Source organism: Doryrhamphus excisus, linkage group LG11 (assembly GCF_037039965.1).
Source record: "Doryrhamphus excisus strain RoL-2023G ecotype Guam linkage group LG11, RoL_Dexc_Guam_v1.1, whole genome shotgun sequence".
NCBI lineage: Eukaryota > Metazoa > Chordata > Actinopteri > Syngnathiformes > Syngnathidae > Doryrhamphus > Doryrhamphus excisus.
The window spans coordinates 5594526-5611587 of record NC_136367.1 but is presented as its reverse complement, the minus strand read 5'-3'; the positions used below and the strand labels follow the sequence as shown (position 1 = coordinate 5611587).

General features: G+C 40.2%; 1 protein-coding gene across 1 annotated transcript in view; it reads left to right on the top strand.

Annotated features, from left to right (window-relative positions):
- The first annotated feature begins 1158 nt into the window (after nucleotides 1-1158).
- LOC131136024 (regulator of G-protein signaling 6-like) overlaps nucleotides 1159-17062 on the top strand; it is a 61136-nt gene continuing 45232 nt past the window's right edge. The window contains exons 1-2 of the mRNA XM_058082487.2: nucleotides 1159-1268; nucleotides 5469-5841. Coding sequence (XP_057938470.2) covers nucleotides 5587-5841 — 255 coding nt within the window. The 5' untranslated portion in view covers nucleotides 1159-1268; nucleotides 5469-5586. The remainder of the gene's footprint in view (nucleotides 1269-5468; nucleotides 5842-17062) is intronic.

Sequence of the window (17062 nt, the reverse complement as noted above, 5' to 3'; positions counted from 1 at the left end):
CAAGGGATGGATGGATGAAGGGATGGATGAAGGAAGGGATGGATGGATGGATGGATGAAGGAAGGGATGGATGAAGGAAGGAAGGGATGGATGGATGGATGGATGAAGGGATGGATGAAGGAAGGAAGGGATGGATGGATAGATGGATGAATGAATGAAGGGATGGGTGGATGCATGAATGATGGATGGATGAAGGATGGATGAAGGGATGGATGGATGGATGGATGGATGAAGGGATGGAAGGATGGATGAAGAAGGAAGGACGGGATGGATGGATGAAGGGATGGATTAAGGAAGGAAGGGGTGGATGAATGAAGGGATGGGTGAAGGAAGGAAGGGATGGATGGATGGATGGATGAAGGGATGGATGGATGGATGAAGGAAGGGATGGATGGATGGATGAATGAAGGGATGGATGAAGGAAGAAAGGGATGGATGGATGAAGGGATGGGTGAAGGAAGGAAGGGATGGATGGATGGATGGATGAAGGAATGGATGGATGGATGAATGAAGGGATGGATGGATGGATGAAGAAGGAAGGGATGGATGGATGGATGAAGAAAGGAAGGGATGGATGGATGGATGAATGAAGGGATGGATGAATGAAGGGATGGATGAAGGAAGGAAGGAAGGAAGGGATGGATGGATGGATGAATGAAGGGATGGATGAAGGAAGAAAGGGATGGATGGATGAAGGGATGGATGAAGGAAGGAAGGGATGGATGGATGGATGAAGGGATGAAGGAAGGAAGAGATGGTTTGATGGATGAATAGATGGATGGGTGTCCTCAGAGTTGTTTGACTTTAGAGGTTCCACCATATTTGGTCCTGATGAGTTAAAGTGAGGAAATTACCAGCCTAAATTACCAGCCTAAATTACCAGCCTAAATTACCAGCCTAAATTACCTGCTTAAATTACCTGCTTAAATTTACCATCTTAAATTACCTGCTTAAATCTCTCTTTCCTTATCACACATAAAAACACGCACGATATTTCACTCTTCTTTCTCCCTCGCCATAAAAACACAGACGCCGACCAATCTCAGACACACATACATACACACACACACACTTAAGCTCTCTCTCTCTCGCTCTCTCTCTCTCTCTCTCTCTCTCTCTCTCCCCCCACTTGCTCTCTCATTTTCCCTCTCGCTCTAACGCACACTGACGCACACACACCCGCTCTCTTCCAGTGTTGGCGTGTCTTTGGAGGATCTGCCAAGCTGGTTTTGATGTTGTCTGCATGCAAAGAGAAGGTCCGTGTTGAGGTAAGAAGGTGACACACCTTTCTGCTCCCAGTCGCCGTGATAATAATAATAATAATAATAATCATCATCATCATAATAATACTAAAGTACAACTTGGACTGCTTGGCTTTTCTATTGGTGTGTGTGTGTGTGTGTGTAGTACAAGTAGGTGTGTCTTACGTGTGTAGCAGATGTTTGCTCTCACCTGGGATTTGAGCTGAAAAGATGCTTTGTCAAGTGTTTGTGCACGGAGGTGGGCACGCATGTGCAACTGTATGCATACTTCTTGTATACGTGTACGCTAACATGCGTGCGTCTGCTACTTCCACGGAGGAAGAGCATCCGTCTGTCTCGGAGGAAGTCTAAATTAAGACTAGCTAGAGTGGCCGTGTTTACCAAGTCGTCCTCAGAGGATGGAGAGACCACCGGATGATGCTTAAGAGATGCGGGTGTCGCCATGTGGATGGGTAACCTCCTTGGGGCGTCATGGAGATGTTAGACATCCGTACTAGGACACAACTTAAGAACGCTGAAATGAACACAAAATGAATGAACTCCAGTTTCTTACCACATTCCAAAAACTCCAAATTGTCCATAGGTATGAATGTGAGTGTGAATGGTGGTTTGTCTATATGTGCCCTGTGATTGGCTGGGATAGCATTGCTACATTTTAATAGGCTATCATGCTAAGTTAGCCGATTTGTTGAAGAAAACCAAAAACGTAATAGACTAGTATTCATTCATTCATTCATTTTCTAGCGCTTATCCTCACGAGGGTCGCGGGGGTGCTGGAGCCTATCCCAGCTGTCTTCGGGCGAGAGGCGGGGTACACCCTGGACTGGTGGCCAGCCAATCACAGGGCACATATAGACAAACAACCATTCACACTCACATTCATACCTATGGACAATTTGGAGTCGCCAATTAACCTAGCATGTTTTCGGAATGTGGGAGGAAACCGGAGTACCCGTTTGGTTAACTTTTTTGGTTAACAAACTTTTTTGCTTGCGTTGGCTTGTTTAGCAACCTAAATTCTGTCCGGTTTGTTTACGCTGCCATCTTGTATCACACGCACAACATTAAGGACAACAGCGTTTGTGTCAGAATTGCTGAGAGACACATTTTCTATGGGAACATTTGTTTTGGTTAGAGTCCGTTTTTGGTTTTGAACACATTAATGATGTTAACCAAGGCAGAGCTGTATTTTGATGCAGCATCTATTGGATCCCATTAGATTCAATACAAGCCCAGTTTTTGGTTTTGAACACATTAATGATGTTAACCAAGGCAGAGCTGTAATTTGACGCAGCATCAATTGGATCCCATTAGACCCTACACAAGCCCAGTTTTTGGTTTTCAACACATTAATGATGTTAACCAAGGCAGAGCTGTATTTTGATGCAGCATCTATTGGATCTCATTAGATCCTACACAAGCCCAGTTTTTTGGTTTTGAACACATTAATGATGTTAACCAAGGCAGAGCTTTATTTTGACGCAGCATCTACTAGATCCCATTAGATCCTGCACAAGCCCAGTTTTTGGTTTTGAACGCATTGTTAACCAAGGCAGAGCTGTATTTTGACGCAGCATCAATTGGATCTCATTAGATCCTGCACAAGCCCAGTTTTTGGTTTTGAACGCATTAATGATGTTAACCAAGGCAGAGCTGTATTTTGATGCAGCATCAATTGGATCCCATTAGATCCTACACAAGCCCAGTTTTTGGTTTTGAACACATTAATGATGTTAACCAAGGCAGAGCTGTAATTTGACACAGCCTCTACTGGATCCCATTAGATCCTGCACAAGCCCAGTTTTTGGTTTTGAAGACATTAATGATGTTAACCAAGGCTGACACGTATTTTGACGCAGCATCTACTGGATCCCATTAGATCCTGCACAAGCCCAGTTTTTGGTTTTGAACGCATTAAGGATGTTAACCAAGGCAGAGCTGTATTTTGATGCAGCATCTACTGGATCTCATTAGATCCTACACAAGCCCAGTTTTTTGGTTTTGAACACATTAATGATGTTAACCAAGGCAGAGCTGTATTTTGACGCAGCATCTACTCGATCCCATTAGATCCGGCACAAGCCCAGTTTTTGGTTTTGAACACATTCATGATGTTAACCAAGGCAGAGCTTTATTTTGACGCAGCATCTACTAGATCCCATTAGATCCTGCACAAGCCCATTTGTTTTGAACGCATTGTTAACCAAGGCAGAGCTGTATTTTGACGCAGCATCAATTGGATCTCATTAGATCCTGCACAAGCCCAGTTTTTGGTTTTGAACGCATTAATGATGTTAACCAAGGCAGAGCTGTATTTTGATGCAGCATCAATTGGATCCCATTAGATCCTACACAAGCCCAGTTTTTGGTTTTGAACACATTAATGATGTTAACCAAGGCAGAGCTGTAATTTGACAGAGCATCTACTGGATCCCATTAGATCCTGCACAAGCCCAGTTTTTGGTTTTGAACACATTAATGATGTTAACCAAGGCTGACACGTATTTTGATGCAGCATCTACTGGATCCCATTAGATCCTGCACAAGCCCAGTTTTTGGTTTTGAACACATTCATGATGTTAACCAAGGCAGAGCTTTATTTTGACGCAGCATCTACTAGATCCCATTAGATCCTGCACAAGCCCAGTTTTTGGTTTTGAACGCATTGTTAACCAAGGCAGAGCTGTATTTTGACGCAGCATCAATTGGATCTCATTAGATCCTGCACAAGCCCAATTTTTGGTTTTGAACGCATTAATGATGTTAACCAAGGCAGAGCTGTATTTTGACGCAGCATCTACTGGATCCCATTAGATCCTGCACAAGCCCAGTTTTTGGTTTTGAACACATTAATTATGTAAACCAAGGCAGAGCTGTATTTTGACACATCTACTGGATCCCATTCGATCCTACACAAGCCCAGTTTTTGGTTTTGAAAGCATTAATGATGTTAACCAAGGCAGAGCTGTATTTTAATGCAGCATCAATTGGATCTCATTAGATCCTGCACAAACACAGTTTTTGGTTTTGAATGCATTGATGATGTTAACCAAGGCAGAGCTGCATTTTGATGCAGCATCTGTTGGATCCCATTAGATCCTGCACAAACCCAGTTTTTGGTTTTGAATGCATTGATGATGTTAACCAAGGCAGAGCTGCATTTTGATGCAGCATCTATTGGATCCCATTAGATCCTGCGCAAGCCCAGTGATGCACAAAAAGCTGGCTGATGAGAATATTGACCTAAAGAACCACAAGACGTGGAAGCAAATCCAACCAGAACAGACATGCACGTATTGACATATGCACATAGTACGTCATGCACATCAGACATTGAGGAAAGTGAAGAATAAAACAACGTTTGAGTCCTACACTGTGTTGCACCTCCAAATTTTCACCAAAAACTGCAAAAATCCAAGGTACCTTTTCATGGTTAGAATTTCCCCTAAAATAGTTTTGCTGATCTTTTCTTCGACATACATCACGTTATTGAATGTGTGGTCGGGTTACAGTGATGATGAATATTATTATTCACAGCCTCACAGTTGAGGCTAACTTTCGGAAATAATACTTTAGCATTTTGTTAGTGAAGTTGGACACGATCACTCCAGATATCGACGATATTCGCCTTGTTGCACCCGAGGGGTGATCATTATTTCTGCTGATACTGTGCGCACTTGTGGGAATCGATATGCAAGACAACAAGTAAAACAGAGCCGTGCCCCCCGCCCGCCATATGACGGGGGGGCTAGACAGCTCAATGCTGCCTTCAGGCACCTCACTGGATCAATGTGTCCAACAGAAGGGCTTGGATTTTTAATTGTGCTTCACGGTTGTTATTTTTATGGAACTTTTATGCAACTTATTTCAGTTGGGAAAGGGGGGGGGGTGCGGTAGTGGCATGTTATATTTGACATGTTTTTTGCCATATCTCCCTGTCCTTTCTTTGCTGTGTCATACACAAACAATGGGCCCCATTTTGCCAAATAACAACATAGTAAGGCTTTTTTAAAATTTGGTTTTACTGTTGTTTTTTTCATATATATTTTTTTAACACTATTTTTATATAATTATTAAATTAGTAAAAATCGAAAGAATGCGCTAACTTGCTGTAGTTTCCAAATCCGGTTCTCTGCCTTTATAAAGAGCTACAAACATCTAAAAATACCTGAGACTGATTCATCCCTTTTGCTCCTCTTTTGGCAGCAACCGAGCCCTGATGTAAGAGCGTGGAGGTACCAGAGTTGAGACGCTGGTTTAAAAAAAAAAAAGACAGAAGATAACTTAACACAGGAGGAGAGGGGGACTGAAAGGAGGCGAGGAGATGGCTGAGGCACCAAAACAGCAGCATGAACAACAACAACAGCAGCAGCAGCAGCAGCAGGAGGAGGAGGAAGAAGAGGAGCAGCAGCAGAGTGAGGAGCAGCTGAGCTCCTCTGGGTCTACGGAGGCTGAAGATGAGGTGGAAGACCTGAAAGAGGACGTCCACACGACGCCTACCCGGCCTCTGCTGTCTATGAGGTCCTTGAGCATCGTGGACCCGGATGACGACTCGCCTAACATGATTGTCTACAGAAAAGTAAGCTTTTCCTTTGTGATCAATTATTGCTAACATTGTGCTGCTGAGAGCTCGCAGTGGGAGACGGCTCGCTAATCTCAGCGCTTGTCTCGTACAATATTCTGACACAAGTTCTGAGGAGAAGTTACTAAGATTTGATAGAATTCAGTATTTTGGTCTGGGTGCTGGATGGAATTTGGAGGCAAATCCGGGCAACTCTGGTTATGTGTGTACTATATTATAGTACACATAGTATACACTTATGTTGTTGCAGAAAAGTTTGATTATACACCAAGTAAACATCTCCCCATGGCTATCTGATGAACGTCCATGATGCATGCTAGCCGGGTTGTTGCTCTTATCGGCTTCCTGGAGGGGAAATGTCTGGTTTTCTGTAGCAGTTGCAGATCAGTGCTCGGCTAGCTTGGTCTGTTTGTTAGTGAGTTTGCTTAGTGAGTTTTTCCTCTGATAGGAGACTCCAAAAGACGACTTTCGGGCGTGCAGAGAGCAGCAACCAAAACGACAAGATTGTTTGGAGTTGTTTTTAATGGTAATGGTTTAATTTTTCAGATTAATTTTTTCAGATTACAATTGAGTGCATCCCATAATCGGTTCACAGTTCCACATGTCCAAAAGGAGTAGGAAGAAGCAAAGCTTATTAAATCCTACCCCTCCATCTGGTACTTTTACAATCAGTAACTGTTACATTTGTTCACTTCCTGCTTTCCTAATATAATTTAAGGTTTTTAGTTTTTTTTTTACTTTATTTTATTAATTTTTATTTCATTTTTATTTCATTTTAAATTTAATTTTATATATTTATTTATTTTTTTGTCACATACCAAAGTAGGAGGTGATATGAGCATCCAATGCCATAATGGGTACCATAGTAAGTGTCAATATAGTGATATATATAGCACATCATGACTGGTTCAAGACTCTTCATCCTTGTATTTAGCAAACATCAACTGCTTGTATTGTTTCTTGAATTTGCTCATCGTTGTGCATTGTTTGATTTCCTTACTCAATCCATTCCATAGTTTGATTCCACATACTAAAATGCTATGGCTTTTTAACGTAGTCCTAGCATAGAAGTGTTTCAAATGTAGTTCTTCCCTGAGATCATATTTCTCCTCTCTTGTAGAGAAGTATTGGATGACATTTATAGGTAATTGATTATTTTTAGCCTTATGCATTATTTTATTTTATTTTATTTTATTTTATTTTATTTTATTTTATTTTATTTTATTTTATTTTATTTTATTTTATTTTATTTTATTTTATTTTATTTTATTTTATTTTATTTTATTTTTGAAGATGAACTATATCAGCAAGTTGAAGTATTTCAAAGTGTTTCAAATTTAGTTCCACCTTCAGATGGTCGTTATGAGCGCATGCAGATATGATGATGAAAAACATAGAGCCCGTTTTTCTGCAAGGAACGCATTGCTGCCATGTAATATAAAGCATCCTGTCAGTCCGCGGTGGTGTAATGGTACAGCTGCTCCCTAATCCCAACTCTTGATAATTATTTATTTATTTGTTTTAATGTGAAAAGGCTTTTATTTAATTTTTGTCATGAATGGAATGAACTTGATAATTTTAATCAATTTTTTTTTTCTTGATAATTAAAACCAATTCTGTAAAGAATAATTTCTTGAACAACAGACCTCCTTATGTGACGTGCAGCATAAGAGGTTGCCTCCATAATGCAATCACGAGCCGAGCAAGGGAACAACAACAACAACATGACACGACTCTATTCCAAAAGCAATCTCGCCACCTCTGGAAGTAACGGCTGGCCTGTGAATGAATGCAGTCACATGACAGTCAGCGCCCGCTCGCCGTCATGCCAGATGAACTGTGACGCTCACCATGCTTGCCATCCTACCGGCGAGAAAATACGGCGCTAATGTAATGGCCGTATGTCTCGCTGCTCCCTCAGCAGGCGCAAATTGCACACATTTACTTATTTATAGTGCACAAACACAAAGCATTGTGAGATTAGAAAACGATGGGCGGAGGGTAAAAACACAATTTGGAACATATTTTCATCATTGGAAGCCCGTGGAGAATGAAGGAGAAATGGCCTTAAGCAAGTCTAATCAGCTCCCATCTAGCAGAAAGTGGCAGTAAACTTTTCAATCAGAATAAAGACTCCAATGATTACTGAGGTTTTTCACAGAGTGCATTGTTGAATAATTCACATTTTTACAGCGTGCTCTTCTATTGAGCCTGCAAGTAAGGCAACAACTACACAGGCATGTTGACACAAATTGACAAAGCAGCCTCCGGGAAAACACTTTTATTCCACGCAAAATATTTCATGCTGGATTGCCCTCCTTATATTGTCATACATTTGTGATGGAAAATGACTTTTTTTCACCCAATATGAATAGAAAAGCGTTCAACATGGTTTAGCATCGAAAAGCTCATGAAAACCTGTTTCCACATATAATAATAATAATAAAAATAATACTAATAATTCAATAATAATAATAATAATTAATTCATTTTCTACCGCTTTTCCTCACGAGGGTCGCGGGGGTGCTGGAGCCTATCCCAGCTGTCTTTGAGCGAGAAGCGGGGTACACCCTGGACTGGTCGCCAGCCAATCACAGGGCACATATAGACAAACAACCATTCACACTCACATTCATACCTATGGACAATTTGGAGTCACTAATTAACCTAGCATGTTTTTGGAATGTGGGAGGAAACCGGAGTACCCGGAGAAAACCCATGCATGAGAACATGCAAACTCTACACAGAGATGGCCGAGGGTGGAATTGAACCCTGGTCTCCCAGCTGTGAGGTCTGTGCGCTAACCACTCTACCACCGTGCCGCCCATAATAATAATAATTCAATAATAATAATTCATTCATTCATTTTCTACCGCTTATCCTCACGAGTCGCGGGGGTGCTGGAGCCTATCCCAGCTGTCTTTGTGCAAGAGGCGGGGTACACCCTGGACTGGTGGCCAGCCAATCACAGGGCACATATAGACAAACATATAGGCTTGGCTTTTTAATGCATGACGCTATGTAGGGAGGGGAAGAGGAAGGGATAAAAAATAAAATAAAATAAATAAATAAAAGAATAAAGGAAGTGGAAGTGAAAAACACTGTAGTTGGGATAGCAGTGACAATTGGGAAGAAGTAAGACTCAAGTGTGATTATTTAATTTGAGGTATTTTAAAGAATTTTTAAAAAAAAATTTTTTCAATCTCACTGAAACAATGCCATAACAGTGATGTTTTTATATCCTTGTTATGGTTGTGATGACTGTGTAGTTGGGGTGGTTTCTTCTTTTGCTATGTACGATAGGATGACTAGTAATGAACTGGTTGCTCTTGGGAACTGGTGGTTGGGTGCCTCAAGCTGGGTGAGGGTGGTTGGATATGGGGTTTTTATTCTGTGTACACAAGGAATAATATATGTTTTGTTGGGATGAGGTTGGAATCTGGGTGGTGGGACTAGATCAGTCTTGACTTCCTCCCACTCCCTTTCGAACATATGTACGTTTATGATTACATAGGTATTTTTATTTGTATTGATTTTGGTTGGTTTGTGGTGTTTTGGATGTTTTTCATGTTCGAAATAAAGAAGAAAAAACAAACAAACAAATCGATTAGAGTGTTTTAACGCTAACTTAGATAGCTAGCACAGCTTGAAGCATTTGCGGCGTTTGACTTTACCACAAATGATTATACGATCTCTCATGGCTGTTTTAACAAGGCGGGGGTCTAAGACTGTCAGCGACTGTCTGCTTTGATTAATGACTTCCTGCTGCTTCAGGTTGTAGATGGGAAGGGAGGGGGGGGGCAAAGAAAACGACGGGAAAAGGAAAGGAGGGAATAAAGGGAGACTAGAGGAATGCGGTCTGAAAGCAAAGAGCGGAGTTAAAGGGATAATAGGGAAGACAGACCTGAAAGAAAGGGAATTAGAGGCCATGTTGTCGCATCCGAGCCGCAGCTCCGTGTCGCCGCCGCAGTCGTGAGGCTCCGCTGGAGTCGAGGTTACTTCAGGTGAATCAAAAGAAACAGAGAGCAGCACGTTCGTGGTGGGGGACAATAAACTTTATGATCATTGTTTATTGCCTGCGACAAGCGGCTTGTTTTCATCGCCATCATCACTCGGCAGGATGACACAAGCTACTTCTTGGAGTGGAAGGCGATGGACGGAACACATTCAATGTTGGGATAAAAGTGGAACATTCCAGGGAATGTTCCTTTGCTTGTGAATTGTGTGGGAATCTACGTTTGTTCGTGCTCTACTCTACTCTGTTTTTATTGGCTCAGTACATTCATTCAGAATCTGGAAAGTCAATTGAATGAAACTCCTACCGATCCTGTCACATCTCTCCAGATCACTGCTGGGTGTGAGTGACAGCAAGAAAAGCTCCGGGGAGAAGTCATTTAGTGGCAAATGTTGAATATCTACCGTATTTTCCGGTATATAAGTCACACTTTTTTTCATAGGTTGGCTGTTCCTGCGACTTATACTCCAGAGCGACTTAAAAATGTTAAAAAATATTTATGTTCCATAAACACTGGACACCTTTTGTGTTCATGTTTATTTTTTGTGTAGCTGAATAACCATTGTGTTAGCATATCTTACACCTATTCAGCCTGTTCTCTATTCTTTTATTGGTAGAACTTGCCTTCCAAGAGGACGTAATGTCTGTTTTGGTCAAGTAGTTCAAATAAATTACCCGCAAAAATGCGACTTATACTCCAGTGCGACTTATGATGCATTTTTGGCCTTGTGTGACTTATACTCCAGAGCGACTTATAGTCCAGAAAATAAAGTAATTGCAAAAAATGCGATTTATGTATGTTTTTCTTTTTTTTTTTACCTAATTATGCATTTTTGGCCTTGTGCGACTTATAGTCCAGAAAATACGGTACTCGCAAAAAATGCAACTTATACTCCAGTGCGATTCATGTATGTTTTTTTTTTACTTAATTATGCATTTTTGGCCTTGTGCGACTTATACTCTGGAGCGACTTATAGTCCAGAAAATACGGTACTTGCAAAAAATGCGACTTATACTCCAGTTGATTTATGTATGTTTTTTTTCTACCTAATTATGCATTTTTGGCCTTGTGTGACTTATACTCCAGAGCAACTTATAGTCCAGAAAATACAGTACTTGCAAAAAATTTGATTTATGTATGTTTTTTTTTTTACCTAATTATGCATTTTTGGCCTTGTGTGACTTATACTCCAGAGCAACTTATAGTCCAGAAAATACAGTACTTGCAAAAAATGTGATTTATGTATGTTTTTTTTTACCTAATTATGCATTTTTGGCCTTGTGCGACTTATACTCCAGAGCGACTTATAATCCAGAAAATACAGTATATATATTTCTAGGGTAAAATACTGTCTTATATTCAGGTCAATATGATACATTTATCCAATTAATTACTCTCTTTTATTACACAATTCCAGCAAAATGAGTGCATCAGATCCATAATAATAGATCCTGCATTAAATTGTAGTCTCTCGTTTATTGCGGGTTGTTGGTTCCAGACCCAACTGATGTCCAACACAGTGAAATACACTTGAAGTAGTTGTAGCGTAGTTGGCTCCAGCCAATGCAAGCCTATGAAAGTAAAAATAGTCCTGACTGTACCGACGCAGCAAAAACAACTAAGTTGCGGTCCGCTGTGTTAAGATTTTCCCAGCATCCTCTCTGCACGTGTACTTTAAAATAATAACCGAGCCACTGATTCCCAACATTCGCTATTACATGAAACGTTGCTTGGCTATGAAATATGCATGCCCCGGACCGCCGTCCCATTATCTCGCCGGATGAGTCATCAATCATCCACCAACAGGAGTCGGTAAGGAATATGCAAATCCCGCTCCCAATTTACAAAGCTTTGGGATGCAAACTAACAAGCTCTATTCATAATTAGAGTACCTCCTAAACGAACGCACTGACATTTGGAGAATGGAGGGCGGGGTTTTGAAGTTGAAAGGTTAAACCGGGGCCGATGATAAGAGCTGATACTGCGTCAGTGCTTGAAGAATAATTACAATGAGAAGTGATCTCTCTCTCGCCCGCAGGGAGTCGTTCATCTCCTCCAAGCGTTTCTTTCTTCCACCTCTCCATCCTCTCCGCATTCCTCGTCCTATTTTTATTCTCTCCCCACTCCGGCACACCTGCCTGCTTGCCTTATTAAAAGGAAGCGAAGGTGTGTGTCCGGTATACTGTATCGTGTGCATCAATCTGACAACTCTTTTTCCCACCGCCGCCGAATTCTATGGGTATTGTTTTTGTGTGTGTGTGTGTGTGTGTGTGTGTGTGTGTGAGAGACGGGGAGAGAATTTGGTATTCCAGTGTGTTTGTGCAGCCGTGTGTGTATTCCAGCGTAGCGTAAACATTTTCTAACCCTCACACACTGACAATAGCAGCTGTAGAGCCATTTACACAGATGCCCGCTCCCGTATTCCCATGAACTGCTGCTGCTGCGGCTGTAGAGAACGGCTTGAAAAGAAAGCCCCATGGTGGGGCTGATTTGGTGACACTGGTCCATTATGGAGGGTGATGATGTGCATTCAACACCACAGTCAACAATGTGGGACAATCATTGGACAGGAAGTGTCAACATTGAGTATTGAGTGTTTGACAACATGCTTTTGACATTCACCGATTTATGTTCCGTTTATGAAAAAAAAAATCAAGAACGTTCTCGGACAGCGATACACAGTAAGGCTTACGTTTTACCAGACCTGGCTTCTTTGGAAATAATAACGTTTAGCCCACATTGTGGACAAATCTTATTTCTAAAATCACAAATACTTAAACTTGCTGATATTGTTAATCTTCAAACAGCTAAAATAAAATAAAATAAAATAAAATAAAATAAAATAAAATAAAATAAAATAAAATAAAATAAAATAAAATAAAATAAAATAAAATAATACATAAGGCTAAAAACAGCCAATTACCTAAAAATGTCATCCAATACTTGAAATATGATCTCAGGGAAGAAGTACATTTGAAACACTTCTATGCTAGGACTACGTTATGCTAGCCATAGCATTTCAGTATGTGGAATCAAACTATGGAATGGATTGAGTAAGGAAATCAAACAATGCACAACGATGAGCCAATTCAAGAAACAATACAAGCAGTTGATGTTTGCTAAATACAAGGATGAAGAGTCTTGAACCAGTCATGATGTGCTATATATATCACTATATTGACACTTACTATGGTACCCATTATGGCATTGGATGCTCATATCACCTCCTACTTTAGTATGTGACAAAATAAAAAAAAAATAATACAATAAATAAATTTAATATTTAATTTTATATAATATATTTAATATAATTTAATATAATAAAATTACAATAAAATAAAATTTAAAAAAATAAATAAAAAATAACAAGCTATATTAGGAAAGCAGGAAGTGAACAAATGTAACAGTTACTGATTGTAAAAGTACCAGATGGAGGGGTAGGATTTAATAAGCTTTGCTTCTTCCTACTCCTTTTGGACATGTGAACTGTGAACTGATTATGGGATGCATTCAATTGTAATCTGATGCATGTTCAAATGAAATGAAACCATTACCAAATCTAGGAAGGAATATCATGATGCTTGCATCACCTGATCAATATAGTGATGTCATGTGATTGACATCCATGTTGCTTTGCCATTCAAAATATGTCTACTAATTTTCTCCGTTTGATTGGATGCAAAAAAATGATAACCTTGTGATTTAGGTTAGGTGCGGATCAGTTAGACGCGCAACAAAGTACATTTCCAAGACTGGCTTAGGATAATTAGCCCTTTCCTAACGGTGAATGACAAGATCTATAAATGGAGAAAATATCGATCTGATGTCATTAGGCCATCGCCTTCAAACGTAATGGTCCATGTTTCTCCTGTTCCCCGCCAGTAATGGTTTGGATCAATAATTAAAGAAAATAAATCAATTATTTCATCTGGTCTGCACTAAGAGGAGAGAAAATGTGTGAAATATTTGATGAATGCATTCCTTTTGATGTATTTTTATAGCATTATTTTTTTTTTTTACCTTTAATTTAGGATTATATAGTACATCATAAGTGTGCATGTGGGCATCCCAGCATGCCTTGCGGGTTATGAATGCTAGTAGTAGTATTGTATACTTGGTGAAACTCCTGTTGATAATATGAATTCTGAGGATTAGAAGCTCAAAAGGTCAGATTTCCCCACAAATACAAAAAAATAATAATACATTTTATTTGTATAGCGCTTTTCGGAGTACTCAAAGACTCTTTACAGGAGATAAAAATAAATAAAAATAGAGTTGAGTAAAAACAGAGTAAAAGATGCATTAATATACAAGATCCAAAATTCATTCAGAGCTAAAACAAGGCTAAAAAGCGAATATTTTGATCCAAAATATGCAAATTTGCATGGTTATGAAATATTGAATGGTGAATATTCGAGTGTCCGATGTAGCCTTGCGAATGAAAATGGGATTACCATAATAACTTTGAACTTTGTTAACTGGGAACACAGATTGCACACTTTTCAGCCGGTGACAAGTTTCTAGTTTATAGCTTTCAGCCTTTGAGTCGGACTCATAAAATTCAAGTCATGCCCACTGACTGCAATCCACGGGATATTTATTAGCCAATTTCACACTGCTGAGCTATTTATTGGTGAACAAGAACACAAATCAGTCAGCTGAGCCTCCCCGGAGCTTTTTAGTGCCCAAGTACTGAAGCTCGGCTCAATTACTGTGACTTTGGGTGGAACATTTTGGAGGTGTTATTTGGGCACCTTGGTTCAGGTGCCCGTTGTGGTTTTGTCATGATGGCAACCCAAAGGACTCCTGGTACGGAACAATTGAAAATCATTATTACATGGATAAAAGGCTCATTCTTTAGGCTCTTCTCTAGCAGATATCTGCACCTGTGTGTCGGACGGATGGCAGGTTAGATTTTTTTTGTCATATTCTGAAGTACAAGGTGATATGACCATACAATGACATAATGGGTACCATAGTAACCATTAATATAGTGATATATATATATATATATATATATATATATATATATATATAGCACACCATGACTGGTTCAAGACTCTTCATCCTTGTATTTGACGAGAAGAATGATTGCATTGATTATACGACACGCCTAGCTTGGGTGCTAGTGATAATGTGCCAACTTTAACGGCACACATGATCGTTTTCTACTCGTCTTAATCCCTCTCCATTCATTTTGACGGCGCTGGAAGATAATAATTTGGTAAAATTAACAAAAAAATATGAAATCACGCTGTAAAATCGCTAGCGAGTGAGTGAGTGTGAGGACGAAGAACAGCTGCCTGCAGATATCCGAGCCGAGCTCCTCACAACCAAGCAGGTAGGAAGCAGCAGGCTAATCAAATCAAGGCAGCGGGGAGAGAGGTTAATTGGGGGGGTTTAAATTGCAAATTTCAAGATGAAAGGATTATTACCCGCATCACATGTTTGGTCTCCGTCTATTTAATTCACCATCATGCTCAAGTTTACTGATGTGACGCGTCGTTGCTGGATCATTAACTTCAGCAGCCTTTTCGAAATATCCTACGCTGGTTTGGGGGCACAAACGCCACCAAACTGTTCAGGCTGAATAGTGAGTGGTCGGTTAGCGCTATGTATGTGCTAACTTGAACTTTATTGTCGACTTCAGCGGCAGATATAATCACCATTACACATACTGGCCCGGCTCACTTCCTTTAAACCAGCGGTCTCAAACTTAATTTACCTGGGGGCCACTGGAGCTAGGGTCTGGGCGAGACTGGGCCGCATCAGGTTTTCCAAAAAAAAACGCATTTATTAAAAACAGAAAAATTAATAAACTTTGCTTTGGTTCCGATTTTCTACAAGAAAAGCTCTGATAAAACATTCCACTGTTCTCAAATATCTTAATTTTTATTTTTCTGCACAAAATAAGATGAAAAATAAATAAACAAATCAGGAATAATGAAAATCAATCAATCAGTAATAAATAAATAAATATAATAATAATAAGAATAATAAAACGGCAAATAATAAAAACTCAAGAAACCACATATAGTTGGTGGGTAGACAAATTATTTTTTTCAGATTAAAATGAACAAAGCATTATTAGAGCCCTGTAGACATGACAAAACACGACTATAGTCACATTTATACTCTTTTTATTTACAACATATTACGCAACTGCAGGGTCTTGAGACACATGCTAACTCGCAAACTAGAGAGCTAGCGACCTAAACGGTAGCCTTCAAGTTATTTCCTTTCAACTTAAATAGCCAAAAACTTACCACTTCCACACGGATAGGGAGGATAACTATTAACAGTTATTTAACTTTTAACATAAACATTAATCAAACGTAATATTTTTTTCAGGGTACATGATACCATACAGCATCCATATCAAACTTGCGCGGGGCCGCACTAACATTAAACTTTCATATCAAGGCGGGGGCCTCAAAATAGTGTCCTGCGGGCCACATTTGGCCCACGGGCCGCATGTTTGAGACCCCTGCTTTAAACCGTTTCCTCTGCTGCCTGGGAAACTTTACGTTGCAATCCCATGCTAACAGACGCTAACGTTCAGCTCAGGTTCAGTGTCAGCATGTCATCCACGTGTCTGGCAGCTGCCACCTTCTCACTTTTGGATGTTTAGCGTGACCCCGATGGTCCTACTGGTATTGATTTTCTGATAACGTTTAGGTCCGGAAAGACTCCAATTCCATATCTTGTGTCTGGATCTCTCCTGGAGTGGAACAATTCCTAGTCATAGTGGATTAATTACCTTTCGTTCTTGTTTGGGCAACACCTAAAATTTACATTTGGCAGTTTCACGAGTGCTGCACAAGTCAAGTGGTTAGTGCTCAGACCTCACAGCTAGGAGACCCGAGTTTGATCCCACCCCCGGCCATCTCTGTGTGGAGTTTGCGTGTTCTCTCCGAGTTTTCTCCGGGTACTCCGGTTTCCTCCCACATTCCAAAAACATGCTAGGTTAATTGGCCACTCCAAATTGTCCATAGGTATGAATGTGAGTGTGAATGGTTGTTTGTCTATATGTGCCCTGTGATTGGCTGGCCACCAGTCCATGGTGTACCCCGCCTCTCGCCCGAAGACAGCTGGGATAGGCTCCAGCACCCCGATGACCCTTGTGAGGATAAGCGGTAGAAAATGAATGAATGAATGAATGAACAAGTGGTAAGGTGACTATAGGGGTGTTATTTCATGGC